The 18652-nt window shown below is 42.5% G+C and overlaps 1 protein-coding gene across 5 annotated transcripts in view; it reads right to left on the bottom strand.

Moving 5' to 3' along the window:
- The window catches only part of IGF1 (insulin like growth factor 1), a 68063-nt gene that overhangs the window by 8564 nt on the left and 40847 nt on the right, over positions 1–18652 (bottom strand). For 4 of the 5 annotated variants that reach the window (XM_083401581.1, XM_083401578.1, XM_083401577.1 and 1 more), the window contains exons 3-4: positions 3753–3934; positions 1754–1809 (exon numbers count right to left, since the gene is read on the bottom strand). In XM_083401581.1, coding sequence (XP_083257707.1) covers positions 1754–1809; positions 3753–3934 — 238 coding nt within the window. Of the gene's footprint in view, positions 1–11; positions 1810–3752; positions 3935–18652 lie in introns of those variants that run through there. The other variant, XM_083401579.1, reaches the window with a different exon arrangement.

Here is an 18652-nt window from a genome sequence, read left to right as displayed (position 1 = left end):
AAAAGTAGCATGTCAGGGAGAAAATGAGGTTAAAATCATTTTTCCTTATTGCTATTTTTCTGTATACAGGCAGTTTTATATACAGGCAAACATTTCAGACCTGCAATCTCCCATCTGCAGTCCTAAGTGGTACAGTGCAGCAAGATTCTTCTGGTTGCGTTGCTCAGGTCTACTTGATGATGTCCCAGATATTTAGTTTACAGTGATAAGAAAGTAGTGTTATAAACCAGAGCCTAGAAGAACTTAGGGAAATCACCAAGGACCTGGCGCACTAGGGAAGCACCAGTTGGGTACACGTGTTGCCAAGCCATAATTTGTATCTTTTCAATGTCACTCAGAGCTAATTCCCAAATTGCCACTAGCCAAGATCAAGATGCCAGTTTCTTTGGAATGGCATCATGCATTGGTTTGTATGTTGCCAGTCAGTTGGATAAACAGAGTCAGACAAAAATCTCATCAGTATGGGATAGCAATGTTATTACTTGATATTGGTAGTTAATTTTTTTTTAATTATTTGGAAGCCTTTTTTAAAATTATGCCTGTGTTTCCTACAAATTCCTTCCGTTTCACCTTGGGCTTAGTTCTCACCCAACTCCACTGTTATTTTGCTTTTACCTCTTACTGTTTTTGCCAGACCCTTCCATAAAACAAGCTAGAAAATAGCACCATTGTACTATGAAACAGTTTTACATAATGTTGATTATATGTGTGTTATTGATATGCTAAATTTTTTACATACTGCACTATATGGAGGAAAAGACGTTTTATTTATAGTGTGGCAAAATAACTCATCACCTGAAAGAATCACCAAGGATTTAAGATAGCCTTTTGTGTGCTCTTAACTGATTCTAAACAACAAAAAACAACACCCCAATTGTCCATGTTGTGTCTGTTTGTATCTTCATGTGTTGTGGTGGTGAGCATTTGTCTTAAAATCTGTTACCCTGGTCCAGCAATTTGTTGCAAACAAGGGTTTCTCATGCACATGTGGAGCTCAAGTGTATGCAGCCGGTCCCATTCGCTTCAGTGACTGAGAGTGTAACGTGTCTAGCCACTTTATCCTTCAAAGTAAATGGTGCTTCCATTCTACACAGGAACTCTGTGCGCATATTGAACCATGTAAGGATCCCTAACTGGGGTGAATGCATGCAACTCATATGTTGTCAGAATGCTACTGGTGTAATTGACGTGTTACTGTCGCTGCTACTGGGAATGCCAAACTGTGCAAATATAAAAGGGGCAAACAAACAATGGTACCAGACACTGCAAGGCAGAGTCTGTTGCTTGTATGGAAGTGCAAATATTAGAAAAAAAACATTAAAAAAACATAACCCACTTAGACAAGGCTGGTGAATGACTCCAACAGCAGGGTTCATAAGTTAATTTAGTGCAATTGGATCCATCAAAGGCCTGTACATCTGATGGCTTTTGAGGGGCACAGGATTCATTGTGTCTCTCTCTCTCTCTCTCTGTGTGTGTGTGTGTGTGTGTGTGTGTGTGTGTGTGTGTAGGACATTTATAGCAGGTGAACAATTAGAACAGCGATCTGCCAGTCTCAGAAACATTTTAGCACTGAGTTGATTTCTATTGGAATGTTTACTTGCATTGTTCATTGGGAGAATGCCCATTAGTGGAAATTTCATCAAGCTTATTGAACTTTAGTGTTTTGTCCAATGTTTGACAATTTATTTACAGCAAAGTATCCTGCAGATGGCACATTCATTCTTCACTTTTATGGATGATATTTTCTTACATTCTGTAGTTCCTGTTTCCTGTGTTTCCTCTACTCGTGTTCTTCAAATGCACTTCCTGAAAATGAAAGAAAATATTTACTTATAGAGACCTTTCAGCACACTTCACAATTATTATTTTTAAAAAAATGTTATTCACCCTCACAAACTATATTATATTTAGAAACCTCCCTCTGAACATGAGAGATGATGGTGTTAACCTCTAGAAACAACATCCCTTTTCTTTGCTTTGATTATCACTGGAGTGGCTGCAATGACAGTGCAGTGTACAAATGCTACTTTTGTCTGAGTGACAAACTTTTGTGACTAACTTGAACAGCTGAGATCATTTAAAATCAATGGAGGCATCTGGTTTGTGTTTGAATATCCTCCCAGCCTTAATGAGACTTTTCCATGCAGCCAATGATATCAATGGAACAAAATCACTCCGAGAGCTTGGTCTCATTCCCATAGGATGATTTGTCTCAGTTTGATCACTCTAAGTTTTCTTGACAGGCTGTGGTCTGTTCTTGCAGGAGGCAAACTGGTTTATGGTCCACATCTGGCTCCTGATCAGCCTGGGAAAGATGGTTTAAATAAGCCAATGCATTTATCTGACTGATTTGGAATTCTAGGCCACCTTGTTCCTAAGACTTGGCAAAGGCTAGAATATTAAAAAACCCACCATTAAACTTTTGTTTAATATTACTTTTTTACATAAGACCCACAGATTTCAGTTGGATAATTGTGCATTGGATTGTAGTTTTAAAAAAAGAAAGAATTTATAAGAGGGGCGTTTTAAAAATGTTTTTAAAACATTTTTTTAAAATGTTTTTAAAAATCAAAGAATAAGAGTAATTAAAATTAAGAATTGACACTGGGCAGGTGTTTTCTCTGTATTTTTTTTCCAGTGCTCATCTAAAACTTTTCTGCGTAGGCAAGCCTAGTCAGACATGTAAAGCTGTTGTGTGTTTTAAACTATAATCTTAGCTTAGAAAGTATACATTTACCTGTTGATTTTATTCATTTCACTTTTTATATGCTCATTTTTAACACTGATAATTACTGACAGTTCTATGGCATGTCTTATATTCTTTGTGAACTGCTTGGAAGTTTTATTTACAGTTGAGCTTTATACAAATTTTCTTAAATGAAAACAAATGATCAGAAATCCACCTTAAAATGCCTGCTGAAATAGGAAAGTCTTTGACAAGCACCTGACAGTAAGCGGGGTGGGGGACACAGACCATCTAATCTCAATTGGCAGTGGGTTCCACAGGAGTGTTGTTGCTATTGATGATAATTAATAATCATCATCTTCTCTGAAAGGCAGCTTGTCCACCCCTATTGATCTTCCTTTGTCATACATAGCTACAAGGAACTGCTGGGTATGCTCTGGTGCACTCTATGAATATACACAGGTCTATGACAGGGCCTAACTGGTATTCTCATGTTTAAATTCCAGATGTGTTCTGCAATAGTGTCCACAGAGCGAGTGTCAAGGCCCCAACAGGCTAGCAGGACCTGCTGCTAATGATTTTGTATGTCCCCAACCTTAAAGTGTTCTGACTCATTCTGGGCCAAACATTGTTTAGGCCCCTGACAAGTTATACCCACAAATATCTCTGCTGTAAAACTGAGTTATTTCACACGGCCTGCTCATGCTGAGGCCTTCTGAGCCTTGAGGCAGACAAGCTGCATTTAGTGAAATTTCATCTATATAACAATTAAAAGGTGAAGGAGGCCTATCCCCCTCTGTACTTGACCACCTTTTTAAAAATAAAAAAATGAACAAACAAAAGTTAACAAAAAACTATGGTCATGTCGCTGCTGTGAAAATAATCCCTAAAACAATGCCCAACAATCTTCAATAATATTATAAATGGATTTTGTTATCTGTGTGAGTTCCCAGGAGCATGGATGCATGAAGAACTAATGGCGCATGAACATTCTTCTGCATCAGTGCTGGAAATCCTCAAATGCAACATATTGGGAGGTTACAGTTGATCATATTCTGCCTACCTTTTGTGCTTTAGGCATATCAGTGTGGCGCTGAGCACGTACAGACCTTGCCGATTTAGGTGGTTTGACAGGAGCGCAGTACATCTCCAGCTGTCTCAGGTCACAGCTCTGGAAGCAACATTCATCCACTATTCCTCGGGTGGGAGGTGGACGCCTATTGCCCCCATACCCTGCAGGTTTACCTAAGTATAACAAAAACCAGTCACTGTTAGAGAAGATGGCATACCCTTCAACATTTCTCCGATGAAAATAGGGACGTCCCATTCCATAATGATAACTTTACTATTTATACCCCACACATCTTACTGGGTTGCCCCTGCTGCTCTGGGCGGCTTCCAACATATATAAAAACATCATAAAACATTAAACATTTTAAAAAACCTTCCTGTACAGGATTGCCTTCAGACGGCTCGGGGGTTGGATAACTCCATACCCTCCAACATTTCTCTGATGAAAATAGGAACAATCCTAAGGAAAAGTGGGACATTCCAGGATCAAATCAGAAACCAGGATGGCTTCTTTAAATCAGGGACATCCCTGGAAAATAGGGACACTGGAAGGGTCTGAGATGGCCAAAGCCTCAACACACTACTAACATTAGAGTATTATTAGTTGAGTGGGCCCACAAGAGCAACTGTTATAATATTTTTTACTGGATTCAGTAGCTAAAAAATATTGGCTGAACTCCAAAACTTTGCTGGAGTTCAGTAGGCACATGGCCGTTCGAGGCATGTCTGCAAACAGGGCTATATATTGGAATAGTTTTGTGTCCTACTTTACAGTACTCTGTTTGAAGGGTTGTCCAGGTGCGGTTTAAAGCTAAAAAACCTTAAAGGGAGCAGCAATGGTCTTGAAGTTGCCTGTCAAAAGTTAAGAGCTGGACAGCAGACTAAAAAGGGTACACAGGTCGCCTGGGCACAGTCTTGTTCACCACTATGGTGAGAGATGTTGTATTTCTATTTAAGTTGTAGTCATTATTTCTAAATTTGCATCTATGCATATAAATTAGCATGTTTGTTTTTATGCAAATTTCTACCTCTTTAGCCTTCTTTTTTGATGCCATGGTTCGTAATTTTTGGTGTTGACTAAGTGGCCGCATTAATGTATATAGATTTTATACACACGAATGCTTGAGTTTCACTCATTCAGGAATCATTTTTTCCACTGTGTTAAAATCATAATAAAATAACTGTAATAATAAAGCAAGCAGTGCAAAAAAAAAAAAAAAAAAGAACATAGGAATATGGTTAATGAAAGAAAAACAACTACAAAGTAACTCCACTAAAAGCAACATAAAATTAATTCTATTGATACCTAGGTTCATTAGCCCCCCCCCCCAATATCCTATTTGCCTGGAGCATTCTGGGGTGACCGCACTGCCCTTATGCGATGGCACCATGACCAGTTTTGGCCCAATTGCTGCATGAGCTCCAGGCTTGTGTGACAATCTGCCTCCCCATCCCCATACATCCAGCCCCTGCCAGTGTATATGGCAAGGCTGTGGAATCTTAAAGAAGGGAGTGCAGGGGCCTTAAAGGTGCACATCCACAATTTATGCAAATCATTGTCCTCTTTTTTGGCAATCAGTAACTGGCCACCCTATGCTTTTCTAACTGACTGCTCTGGAAGCCCCATGAGCAAATGGTCTGAAGGATCAGGAGTACCATGCAAGCTAATCTGATACCCGTGTCATGCAGGTGTTCTTCAGGCTTTGGTGATAAATTACAACACAAAGAGCACATCTCAGTATATTACGTCATTAGTCTGTGCCCTAGATTAAGTTGTCATAGATAGGAGCAGTGTGCTCTTTTAAAAACCTTGCTCAAATCACATCTTGAAAAGACTTTGGCTGCAAACCTATGCACACTTACTTGGGAATATGCCCCATTGAACACAGTGCGAACCACTTCCAAGTAAACGTGCAGAGAATTGTGCTGTTAGTGACATTGTGCACTCTTTTTTGTCCAAGTAATTACTAATGTAAAGCCCATGGGACTTGTAATAGCCAGCAGGGCTCTCTACTTAGAGCTAGCCATTGTCACACCACCATTCTCCGGTGTCAGCTTGCAAAAATAAATGAATAAATAATTCTGATAATTTGCCTGCAGAAGCCACAGAAAACTCATTATCTTGAATTGATCATTCCTTTTGCCCCCCAAAGCTCTATAACTCTGGGCAATCTCCCCCCCCCCCCAAAAAAAAAAACTCAACAACTTTGGGCAATCCCCTCCCCCCAATTTTTTTTGTTGTGGTTGTTGTTATACCCGGAAAAATACGGTACTTAGGATAATGACTAATCCAGCCTTGATTGCACTACTTAAAATGGAGAATCAGTATTCATCAAAGAATTTGCTTTTACAGCTGAGTGGGCAGAAGAAGCCAGCCAGTTGCTGATTATTAATGCGGATATTAATAATGCACATAGGGATGGTGGTTCTAGCACACTGAGTCCTTGAAGTGGTGGTCCATTCCCCACAACCAGTATGTGTGCTAGTAGAAAGAGCAGAATTACAGAAGTCCTGGGACATTGCTTTTCCAGTATCCATGCTAACTGTTGGTGCAACAAATGACTGCTTGGCCATTGCCTTTGTGTGTCATACAGCATGCTGACTAGTCAGTGTTTTGAGAAAGTTTGCAACATGCTGTATTGACTTTTGTACCGCCTAGCCATTTCCTTCTGCAGACTACGTTTCCTGCTATTCAGATTTATAGATCAAATTCAAGGCACTAACAGCAGAAATGGAAACTCCTGCATTGCATCTCTGACGGAGCATCAGTAAACCAAGATGTTCAGAATCTTTGCAGACACGTGCTTCGTAGTTTTACTCAGAAGCAAACCCCACAGAGTACCCATAGGCAATTATTAGTAAGTGTGATTCAGCTGCCTTGGAAACAATATAGCCATTATGCTCAAATGGTTCGCTGGAGCATGCTAGTCGAATTTAAGAGAATTGTCAGAGTGCCCGAAATAATTAATGTCTTTTTGTGTGACAGTTCTGACCATGGTTTCTTCTAAACCATCTCTTCTGAGACAGGGCCGGCCCAAGATATGTTGCTGGCTAAGGTAAAGGACAGGATACTCCCACATTCTGACAAGAGGCAGAGTTCTCCACTGCAGCTGAGGGCGACAGGCTAGTTTTGCAGGTGTAAGCTAGGGCCATGTGGCTCTCATAGCTTTGTTCCTGTTGCTTCCTGCCCTTCAGCATCTACCACCTGAGGTGGGCGATTCACTCTGTCTAATAGTAGGGCCAGCTGGGATCAGCTACACTCTGGAGTTTCCAGTTGCAAACTTTGGAATAGAGTTCAACCAAGCAGAACTGGAAGTTGCTGTCGTTCAGCTGATCCAGTCCCACTTGGATCAGCTAGGATCTTCCCTTGCAGCCACAGTATAAAATAAAAAATGGGCCACCCAATGATATGGTGTTGTCAGGTGCCTTCTAAAGTAACTGGCTGGGGGCAGAGGAGTTCAGGATTCAGCCCAGCAGGCAACATAGTTCCTTCTTTCCTGGGACATAGATTGTAGTACAGTGGTACCTCGGGTTAAGAACTTAATTCATTCCAGAGGTCCGTTTCCGTTCTTAACCTGAAACTGTTCTTAACCTGAAGCACCACTTTAGCTAATGGGGCCTCCTGCTGCCGCTGCACCACCATCGCACGATTTCTGTTCTCATCCTGAAGCAAAGTTCTTAACCCGAGGTAATATTTCTGGGTTAACGGAGTCTGTAACCTGAAACATCTGTAACGTGAAGCATCTGTAACCCAAGGTACCAATGTATCCTGGAAAGAGGAACGCTTTGCCCGGCAACGTTTTGTTGCAAGCTCTGCTTGTCTACTTTATACTCTTGCTTTGAACAAAAATTCCCTACTGGTCATGTCACCAACGAAGATGCAAACTCTTGATGAAGCACTTCAGTCGCATTTAATTTTTTTTAAAAGCCCACTCTGGATTTTACCTCCTGAGGGCTTTGTTTTAAACTTGCGTTTAAATTTTAGCAATAACAGTTGTAAAACAAGTGTGTTTGCAACAGTTTCTCTTTGCCAAATGTAGCATATGTTTACATGTTGAATGAACTTATTTGCATTAAACACTGATTTTTTTTTAAAGAAAACTTACTGTGAAACATTTTGTTCTCATAAATCCTAAGAGAGTTATCACAAGAGAGCATGTATGCTGAGCTTGCAAGGAGAATATAAAGTATCTATCAGAATGCTAAGGCTGCAATTCTCTACCCCACAGACATGGGAGTAAGTCCCACTGAACTCAGTGGAAATGTATAGGCATGCACTGTCAAACACTCTTTTGGGGCAAGCTTTCAGAAGTCACCTGACTGGGTTCCCTTATTGCTGCCTTTTCCGCTAAGGGCTCTGTCTTGGTTTACTACTACAGTTGTACCTTGGTTGTCGAACCAAGGTGTGGCTTCCAATTAGCTGCAGTAGCTACCTGCACACAACTGGAAGCTGCAGAAGCCACATTGGATGTTTGGGTTCTAAAGAACGTTCGCAAACCAGAACACTCACTTCTAGGTTTGCGGCGTTCGGGAGCCAAAACGTTCAAGTTGCAAGGCGTTCAGGATCCAAGGTACAACTGTATTGGTTTTAGTGGTGGCTGATGCTCACTGGGACTGGAAGGGTGGAAGGCAGGGAGACCAACAGTAAATGAAGTCAGAGAGCCAATGGTAAGTGAAGCCAGAGCCGATGACCAGCAGAACAAACTCGTTCTAGTTTTGTCCCCATCCTCTTCCTTGCTGAATACTGCAAGGACACTGAGCAGTGCCACGGCTGGAGTAGATGTAATAAGAAGGCAGGCAGGTGAGGGCTGGGTGAAGGCAGAATGAGGTTGGTGAGTTCCCAATTGGTGGTCTACGGACCCCAGGGGTTCCTTGTAGCCCACCCAGGGGATCCGAGGCACCATTCACATAGAAACTACCATAGAAGTATAAACGTTTTCAAAAGTAGGGGATCCATGACTTGGCTTTTGAAAAACAGGGAGTCCGCAATATTCCCTGCCTCCTTTGGTTAGTTGTCGATTTGTTTTCTTAACACTGCTGCATTGTATTCTCAGTTGCCGCTGTACCTGCTGCTTATTCATACACCACAATTTTGACCTTTGTGGTGGTAGTTTTTAGTTGCCTCTTATTTAGCAGCTTTGGCTCCCCCCACCTCCAGAAAGAAATGCAGGACACACATTTTAAAGTGGTTTACAGCACAATCCTATACAGTACTCAGAGATAAGTCCCATTAAATTTGGTGGGGCTTACTCCCAAATAAGTGAGTACTGAATTACAGCCTTGATTAGTTAATTCTCTTTCGGAATGCCAGGGGATATCAAGCTTCATCACCAGGTCCTCTGCTAAGAACAACTAACAATGTGAATGAAATCATCTATGGCCCATGTGTTTCCTGTTTCCTAGCATTTCTAGGAGGACATGGAATCAAGCTCCAGGTAGAGGCAAGCATAATTCTCAATAATTGTTCATTGGTGGTCCTCTGGGACCACCACACCCCCATGGCTGGCCCATCCTAACCCAGGGTCCTCCAGATGCTTTGAACCACAACTCCCTTCCACCCAGGCAGCAGACTCAACAGTCAGGGTTGATGGGAGTTGTTGTCCAATAACATACGGCGCTCACCAAGTTGGAGACGGCTGTTCTTGGTGATTTGCAGAATCTTGATGCTTCCTGACAGTGAAGTGTGGGAGCTTTGTCTGGGAAGCAGGGCATAAATCTCATGAATGAATATAGGGGGCTCTTCTAATATTTGTTTGAGGTGGTTGCCCATCTTGGATGACCCTGGTCTTTCACAGAAAGCCTTGCCAACATCTTTGCACGCATTACGGAAGAATAGGTTATAAAACCAACAGGTTGTGTTAATTTTTAATTTGGTTGCTAGACATGTCTCACAATCAAACAGGGCAATAGACGTTCCTCTTCGAGGAATCTGCTTCCAGTAGCAGTCCCCCCCCCTTTCCCAAATTGCTTAATCTTTGTTTTATTTTTTTTATCTCTCATTCTTCCAATCTTGCTGTAAACTCTGTACTTTGGAATGTGTTTACTCTCACACATAGTTGCACTGCACTATGCCCTCTTTCTAAGGCTGCTGCTGTTGGGAAGCTATTAAGTCTACATAGCGCATGATATGGCCTCTATCCTCAACCCAGTAGTTTCTGGAGCCAGCTGTGCTGGTGTGAAAAGCTGAACCTATAGGCAGTATTGATCTGGGATCTGAGGCGGAAATTTTTATAGTGTTCAGGATTCTTTCGAGATAAAGGCCAACAAGAGAGTGGGAGCTGATATGATGTATTGCTTTAGACCAATATAATGCTCTAGAGGGCGAGTGTGTTGCCAGCTCGTCAGAGTTTACAAGCCTAGGTCAGATTCCATGGCTGGAAAGCTGAAGGTTGCCAGAAAACAAATATGATACTTTGGCAAGAAAAATGCTGTGTTGGACACAAAAAAGGGAATTGCCAGATTTATTAAGGACTGTGATAACATAATTAGAAGCTGATGAAGCCAGTTGTCGTGTTTTTGGTTCAGAAATGAACAGTAAGGCCAAATATTTTATGGCATTTGTTGTATTCTTCCTTTTTTTTGTTTCCTCTCACTCTCTCACACCTCTCCTCAGTCTGCCTCCTGACAAATCCGCTCCACTTCCCAGTGGGGAGGAGTTGCGGTGGACCACATGGCCACCCACTCCCCTCTGGGGGCAGGGGATGGAGTCCCGCGTTCCCCGGAGGTTCCCAGCCATGTCATTCGCCTGCCAGCCAGTGCCTTATTCATCAATGAGGGGGTGGTCTCGGGGTCTCGACACGCAACTGGAGCCTTTTGTGAGCACTCACCCAAAGTACCATTGGGCTCTGCATACAGTTGAGTTATTTTAAATCACCCAAAAGCCAAATCAGGACGGCAAGGACACAGAGGCTGTATGCACCTCTACTTTGCAGTAGGGACAGACTGATCTATTTCTGGTCTGTGTCACTTTTGCATCTTGCCACTTTTAGTATATTTGTCTTGTTTTAATGGATTTTTATTGTATATTTGTATGCTGCCCCTGTAAAACACACTGGCAGTGTGAAGTGATATGCAAATTGAATTGAATTGCTAACTACTAAGTCTGTTCTATCCTGGTTTGGCTTTCATTTGAGAATTGTATTTCTTATGGATTTTTTTTTAAGCTGAGTACTTTAGTATATTTCAATGTACTAATTCACAAATCTCATGGATAATTGCATTCTGATTCACACATTATTCTGGGATACACAGATCGGACCAGCTGCTATCAGAATTCACAGAAAACGAATTCCTCAAGCATCCCATTGAATTCAGTAAGAATTTTGCATAGGATTGAACCGCTGGGCATTCTTGATATCTTCCTCTCAACAGTCTTGGAATTCCCTTACCCTGGAGATGCATCAAAGTTCAACATCAGCAGAAATCAGCATACAATGCTTTTATTCAACGTTTTGTTCAACCCTTCAGTGGGCTATGAATCCACATTAGCAGTAAATAAATTTATTTTCCATCTCAACAAGGACACCGAAGCCTTTGTTGATGCTAGTGCCTGAATATTTTTTCAATACACCTTAATCACCATCCTGTATAAAGACCTGGATTTTTAAATATCAAAGGTTGATATTTTCCCAGTATCTAAATTCTATGCCAAATACCACTGTCAATAAAGAAGTCATCTTTACATCTCTAATCGTTACTTGACAAATATTTTTGTGTCACCGACACCTCTATAATTCCACTGACTGCAATAATTTCAGAGAAATACTATCAAATGCACAGCAGACCTTTGTTGCATTTTGAAATGAGTGGTAAAGAAGAAAACATTTTTTTCTTCCACTTCCTAATAGTGAGACACAGGAGCAAGTCTAAAAAAAAGTTAGTCGGGGAAAATGAAGGTGTTGCAAAGATCATTATTAACAGAACAAGAATTTGATTCAAGCTTTATGGGAACATCTATGGGACGCGGGTGGCGCTGTGGGTAAAAGCCTCAGCGCCTAGGGCTTGCCGATCGAAAGGTCGGCGGCTCGAATCCCCGCGGCGGCGTGCGCTCCCGTTGTTCAGTCCCAGCGCCTGCCAACCTAGCAGTTCGAAAGCACTCTCGGGTGCAAGTAGATAAATAGGGACCGCTTACTAGCGGGAAGGTAAACGGCGTTTCCGTGTGCGGCTCTGGCTCGCCAGAGCAGCGATGTCACGCTGGCCACGTGACCCGGAAGTGTCTCTGGACAGTGCTGGCCCCCGGCCTCTTGAGTGAGATGGGCGCACAACCCTAGAGTCTGTCAAGACTGGCCCATACGGGCAGGGGTACCTTTACCTTTATATATGGGAACATAATATACTGTTCCTGAAAACTGAGGAGGAAAGAGGGCAATGGGCAATAGTTTGGGTAACAGGAAATAGTTTGTGGGTGTGTCTGCTACCCCTCACTATCCCTTGTAGATATGCTCAGGCAGAAAAAGTACAAACGGTGCACCCCACCATGGTGGTAAAAAAAAAATTATAATAAACTAATTGACCATTTGCTGTTACAATGCACCAGACAATCATTTTTCTGAGATAGGCTGTCCCACCTTGCCTAATGTTAGGGCTGGCCCAGTTTTCTTTATTATTATTTATTTATTAATTTCTATACCGCTCATCGTGAGAAGATCAAAGGGCAGCTCTCACTTTGGACTACAATTCCCAAGGGGCAAATCCACTTCTTTTATGTTACAGTGCAGTGCCAAAGAGCTATCAATCTATGCTTCCTTTATTTCATTTTATTGTGTGTGTGTGTGAGACTCATAGGCTGCTTATCAGTTCGATCACTGACAACTCAGTTTGCTTTTTGTATGAGGACAATCTGTGCAATCCAGAGAAAATCAATTGTGTAATTTAATCCGTCCTGTTGTGCCTTCGTTATGATTCATGCTCATAAGACAGTCACATGCGAACCTTCATTCAATACTGTTTGCACCTCAATAGGTTTTGGGAAGTCACACTGGTTCATTTCCAAGCAGTACGCATGCTGTAACTTCCTACTGAAATCCTGTAACTTTTTATATTACAAAAGTTCTGGTTATTGTTTTTTGGTCCTGATTTTGTGGTGCTATAGCTGTCCAGACACCAATCGTAGCAGTGCAAAAACATCAGGATATCAACTCTCAAGACTGAGATACTCACTGGGTAGTATTTCAGGGCAACCCACACTGATTTCTCTACTGATGGAAACATCTTAGAACTCTTCCCCCCTCTATATAAATGTATGAGAGAGTGAAATCCAAAAGGGAATCATATCCAAACTGCAGCATTAGGCACATCAGGGGTTTGGGTATGCTCAGTTGAATTTTGATATTTTTTAGAAAGTTCTTTCTGTTTCCAAAGTGATTTACCATGTGGCATAGTGGGATGTTGTTAGAAGAACACAGTCCCCCAAGTCCCACTGAGTGTGTGGAACTAGTGGTGCAAGACATTGAATCCTGGCCACAGTATTCCCATGCATTCTCTAATAAGTTAATAAGCTTTTAATTGGAAAAGAAAAAGAATTTCCCCCCTTCTTCCTCCACTTCTTACAGGGAAAAACTCTTGAGACTTTTCCACATTCGTATTTGTTGGTCTTTCAGTTGTTAGTCTTTTTAATGTTCAATAAATTCAGTTTTCCCTTACAGTTAGGCTTCTAAAGTAATCATAGTAATTCCTTTCTTGCACTATTTCCAGTCCAAGTTTTCTGAGAGTTTGACATGAATCCTAAGAACATTTAAAGATGTTTCTCAGCAGTACTTTATTATTTTTTAATTGGCAACTGTTCTTTCCTTTGTTTCATTGGATTCAAACTCTGGATTAAACAAACATCATAAATTATAGAAAAGCTGGATCACGCTGAAGCTAGATCTAGAAAAGAATAATGTTTCCACGCAAAATTTTCTTTGCCTGGTCAAAACATCCCTATATTTATTTGAAAGTGCCAAACCTTTGTTTTAGAATTTACCTACATAGGGAATGTACTTTGTGTACCCCACTGGGGCGGAGGTGAAGTCTGTTTGTGTGATGTTTTCCCCAAAGGTTTTCAGTCTTCGAGGTGAGGGATTGTGACTCAGTGGTAGACCATCTGCATTGCATGCACAAGGTCTCAGGTTCAATACTTGGCATCCCCAGGAAGGCCTTTAATTGAAATCCTAAAGCACACTGCCACTCAGTGTAGATGGCAAAATGGACCAATGGTCTGACTTGGGTTGCATACACATAACATTTTACTCAATGGAGACTGAGTTTTCTTATTTGGTTCTACATAGTCTACATACAATCTAGACGTACAGTGGTACCTCGGGTTACATACGCTTCAGATTACATACGCTTCAGGTTACAGACTCCGCTAACCCAGAAATAGTACCTCGGGTTAAGAACTTTGCTTCAGGATGAGAACAGAAATCGTGCAGCGACGGCGCGGTGGCAGCAGGAGGCCCCATTAGCTAAAGTGGTGCTTCAGGTTAAGAACAGTTTCAGGTTAAGAACGGACCTCCGGAACGAATTAAGTACTTAACCCGAGGTACCACTGTATTGCATATTTTTTGCTCTGAGGAAGTGCTTTGTGGGAAGCGGTATTCATGCCAAAAATAAAAGCTCATTGCAGTGTGTCCATTTCGAAACAGATGTAGGTGATCCCAGCAGTGGGGTGGCTGCATCTACACCCACCCAATGACATTGTAGGTAGATTAATTTGTAAGGAGCCTCAATATAAGGCCGCAGCTCCTTATAATTTCTAACTCTGAAAGATTTGCATAGCAGTGACTCAGTAAGGATTGACTTGCACTGTGGTTTCCATGACGAATGGAGTAGATCATCCACCTTACTGTACTGCCTGTAAGTTGTTGTTATATTTCAACTACATTGTGTAGGTCTGCACAGAGACATAGCCATGTCCCTATTGGTTAAAAACCAATTTGTAAAGTGGATAGGTGAACAATGCCTTGTTCCATCTCCATTTTACTCCTGGTATACCCTATGTCACTACTGTGCATTATGTATATCAGGAGTGGGGAATCTGTGGCCCTCCAGGTGTTGTTGGGCTACATTTTTATGATTGTGAGTTGTGTTTTAATGCTGTAACTCACTGTGGGACCTTAGGGTGGAGGGCAGGTAATACATAGATAGTGATAATAATACATACATACAAACGAACACCCATCACCTGTGACCATCAGGTGGCTGAGGATGATGGGAGCTGTTGCTCAACCACCTCTGGAGGTTCATAGGTTCTCCATCCCTGATGTACATGTATGATGATGTAACATTATTGTTTGCTAACTGTAATATATCAGCATGGAAATGCCCTTTAATGGCTTGCAATATTGCTACAAGCTGTGACAGTGTGCTGAGGGAGCAGTTATTGCTCCCCAGTCTAGTAACTGATTTGATCAGTATGGATCCATGGCTCAGAAACCTGAGAGGTGTGAAAGATGGGGAGATGCCATCTAGTTAGGCGTTGCCCATCCCAGGGGTAGTTAACCTGTGGTCCATCAGATGTTGTTGGACTCCCATCAATCCCAGCTCCCATCTTCCTGAGACATTGGCCATGTAGACTGTGCCACGTGGGCTGCTGGAAGTCCAACAAGCCATTGAGGGTCATAGGCTTTCTACCTCTGGTTTATGGTGATAACAGCTCTACAAGATTCTAAAAAGAGGTTCTTCACCATTCTACCTGGAGATGCTTGGGAATTGAACCTGGGACCTTTTGCATGCAAGACCTGTGCTCTACCACTGAGCTATGGCTCTTCTCATAACTGAAGAAGACCACTTCTCAAATGTTACAGAGTGCATGTTGTTCAAACACTTGAGGTTCTAGTAAAAAGCAAAGTAGATTTAACAAGTCTGAAGTCTGTCTACCCTGTCTAACCAGCCTAAGCTCCTGAAAGGAAAAATGAGGCTAAAAAATAATAAATGCAGTAATAACACTGTTCAAGACATTTGGTCCACAATAGAATAGACAGTATTTGAATCCTACTATGTAGTATATGAAGAAGAGTCTTCACCTCCTTTCCCTTCAAAGGGAAAGGAGTAAGTGGAAAGTAAGTAAGTGGAAAGCGACTGCTGTAAAGTAATGCAGAATGAAGAAAGGGAATAAAGTTCATACATGTATAATGATAGGATTATTGTGTAATCAGTCTTGGCACCTTCCTGGCTGTGCCCACATTATTCTGTCACAGCTTTTCACTGCGCTGTTTAGAGAAGAGGTCACTAGCCGTGTTGTTCTTGACTGTTTGGAGTCTTTTTTTTTTGCCCAGTAGCCCTGTCATCCTTAAAGTGGAAGGATTTGATCTGTGGAAGTGTGGAGCACCTGCCATTCCTGTGAGATAAGACAGTTTGGGGTTTCAATGGCATCCCTCAAATACAAGGACACAAAGGGTTTTTGGGGACAGTTGAATAGGTTATTTAGAAATGCATGACTTCCTTAACTGTCAGCCTTCACCCACCCAAATGTCTGGGGCTGATGGGAGTTGTTGCTGGGGACTGAGAGAGGAGGACCAGGATGCTGGGGTGTGGGGCTTGTATGCATACCTCTGTCCCCCATCCCCAGTTTTAGCTCACACATGTTCAGATGAACACCTGAACACATATTTTATCTTTTGGGCATCTCTCAGGATGATACCATGACAGATCACAGTCAGGACGACATCCCGTCTTACATTTTGTGATGCTAATACAGATTGAGGGGGTGAGCTGTTATTCTAACAGCACCTTTGGAAGAAATAACAAGTGGTGGGGATTTTCAGTGGGTAAAACTGAGTACAGGAAAGAGTTAAGCCAACCTCTCTGTGACCCTGAGTCCTGATTGGTGCCCTGTGTACCTGCTTTTTCTGAAAGATGAAACTGGCCAGTGACTTTCCAGGAGTCTTTCTCAACTCTACCTGGAAAATCTGGCGACTGAACCTTGAACGTATTGCATCTGTGTTTAAAGCATGACATACAGCAGGACTCTGAAGCTTTAGCTAAGTCAGAAACAAAGGAGAGGCCTCCTGAGAATAAGTAGATGTAACACTCATTATAAATTATAACTTCTAATGAAGGCACGATCCAAATCCTTGAGGGCTCTGATGTGCTCTTAGAACTTCTGCATGGAGGGGCTGTCCTGATAATTATGCCCTGTAATAATCCACTCATTTAACTGTGAACCACCCTGGCATCCATGGAACATTCCCAGGCTCATGGAAGAGAATGAGAAAAAGATCAGGGGTGGAGAACCTGTGGCACCGTAGAAGTTGGTGAACTCAAACTTCCATTGGCTCAAGCCAGCGTGACCCATTGATAAGGGATGATGAGAGATGTAGTCCAACAATATCTGGAGGGTTACATGTTCCCCACTTTCAGAGATGTACCTAGGCTCCCCTGTGCTCTTGGCAAGAAGACATATCGGCCCCTCCAAAGCTGGGACAGACTATGGACCAAAAATGGAAAAAACTTTGCTTTTTGTCGCCTTTCGTGCTCCTCCAGTGACTTCCTCCATGGTCATAAGGGTCTGCTCCACTCTGCCCCTCCTCCTCCTCTTCCATCTGACTGCCTGATTGCCTCTCTCCACTTGCTGACTTCCTTTCTGCCTCCTCCTTCCCTCCCTCCCTCCCTCCCTCCCTCCCTCCCTCCCTCCCTCCCTCCCTCCCTCCCTCCCTTCTTTCTTCCTCCTGCAACTTTTGCCTGCTCTCTCATCTTTCTTCCCTGAGCACTCTGCTCACATTTCTAACAGTGCCGCCAGCCAACTGGGGAGGGGGCACTGGGGGGCTGCTGCGTTGGCCCAAACCAGCGACCAGATTCCTCTGCCAAGTTGCCCAGAGGAACCTGCATGCTTCATCTGGCTGCTCAGAGCAGTGTAGGAGCGCCCTGGGGAGCATGCAGATGGGCCGACGAGCGGGCTACTAGCCACTCTGAGCCAGAGGCACAATTTTTGTTCCTCCCTGGGCCTGTGCCCTTCGTGGGGGCCAACCGAATGTCCCTGCCCATCCTTGACATAGATTAATACACATAAACCTGGAAAGCTCCACAAACACACTAGAGCTGCTAGACTAGAGAAGTTTGATGCTACCCAGACAAAATAAAACTCTATCCAGTTCGCACCTCGTGCCTTGACCTGGGTTTCCCATTGGTACCCCTAGAAGCTGAAAGGGAGCCTTGCACTCAGATGACAGCTCTATAAGCCATAGGGCACATGCCTGATTCAGTATTGTGGCTAATGCATCTATAATTCTTGAATAAGTAAACAAATATTTTCCCCGCATTTCCCAACTTGCAAGTAGATGTAGAGAGATGAGCACTTTTGCCAAAACAAAGGAAAGGTTTTAAGCATTTGCCATCACCGCTATTCCCCCTCCCTCCCATGCCAACTGTCTGAGCCTAGTTTCTGCTGCACCTCACTGGATCTCTTCACAATTATTAATAACTTTCTGGAAATGGAGCTGTTGGCTGCTGCATTCTGTGTAATGTTGTTTATCCCTCTAGCAGTCAGACAGCAGGCCATTAAAAATAAATTGCAATCTTTGGAAGGCTTTCCCACCACCTTTTCATCTTTTTAAGAATTTCCAGCAATTAAAGGTTGACTAAAGAATGCTGATAAGGAGCAAACAAAATGTTGTGGTTGGCATGCAATCAGGAAGAGTAGTGCAATCTGGAGTCCCATCTGCACCTTCAATATGCAGGTGTAACAAACCACAATACAGCTTATTAGTATATATTTAATTACAACAAATAAATAATGTGACACTAGGAATCAGAATATTCTTACTTAGCTCTGACGGTGTAAACCTGTGCACATTTGCTTGGAAGTAATTCCCCATGCAATTTAGTGGAGCTTCTCGTTAGCAAGTGTGATTAGGATTGCAGTCTCGGATCTGTGCCTCTTTCCCTCCATTCCTCCCCCCACCCTTTCCTGTC

This window comes from Podarcis tiliguerta (genome assembly GCF_965153285.1).
Source record: "Podarcis tiliguerta genome assembly, chromosome: 10".
Classification (NCBI taxonomy): domain Eukaryota; kingdom Metazoa; phylum Chordata; class Lepidosauria; order Squamata; family Lacertidae; genus Podarcis; species Podarcis tiliguerta.
Note: the sequence above shows the minus strand (reverse complement) of the source record. Positions and strands in the feature narration are given on the sequence as shown.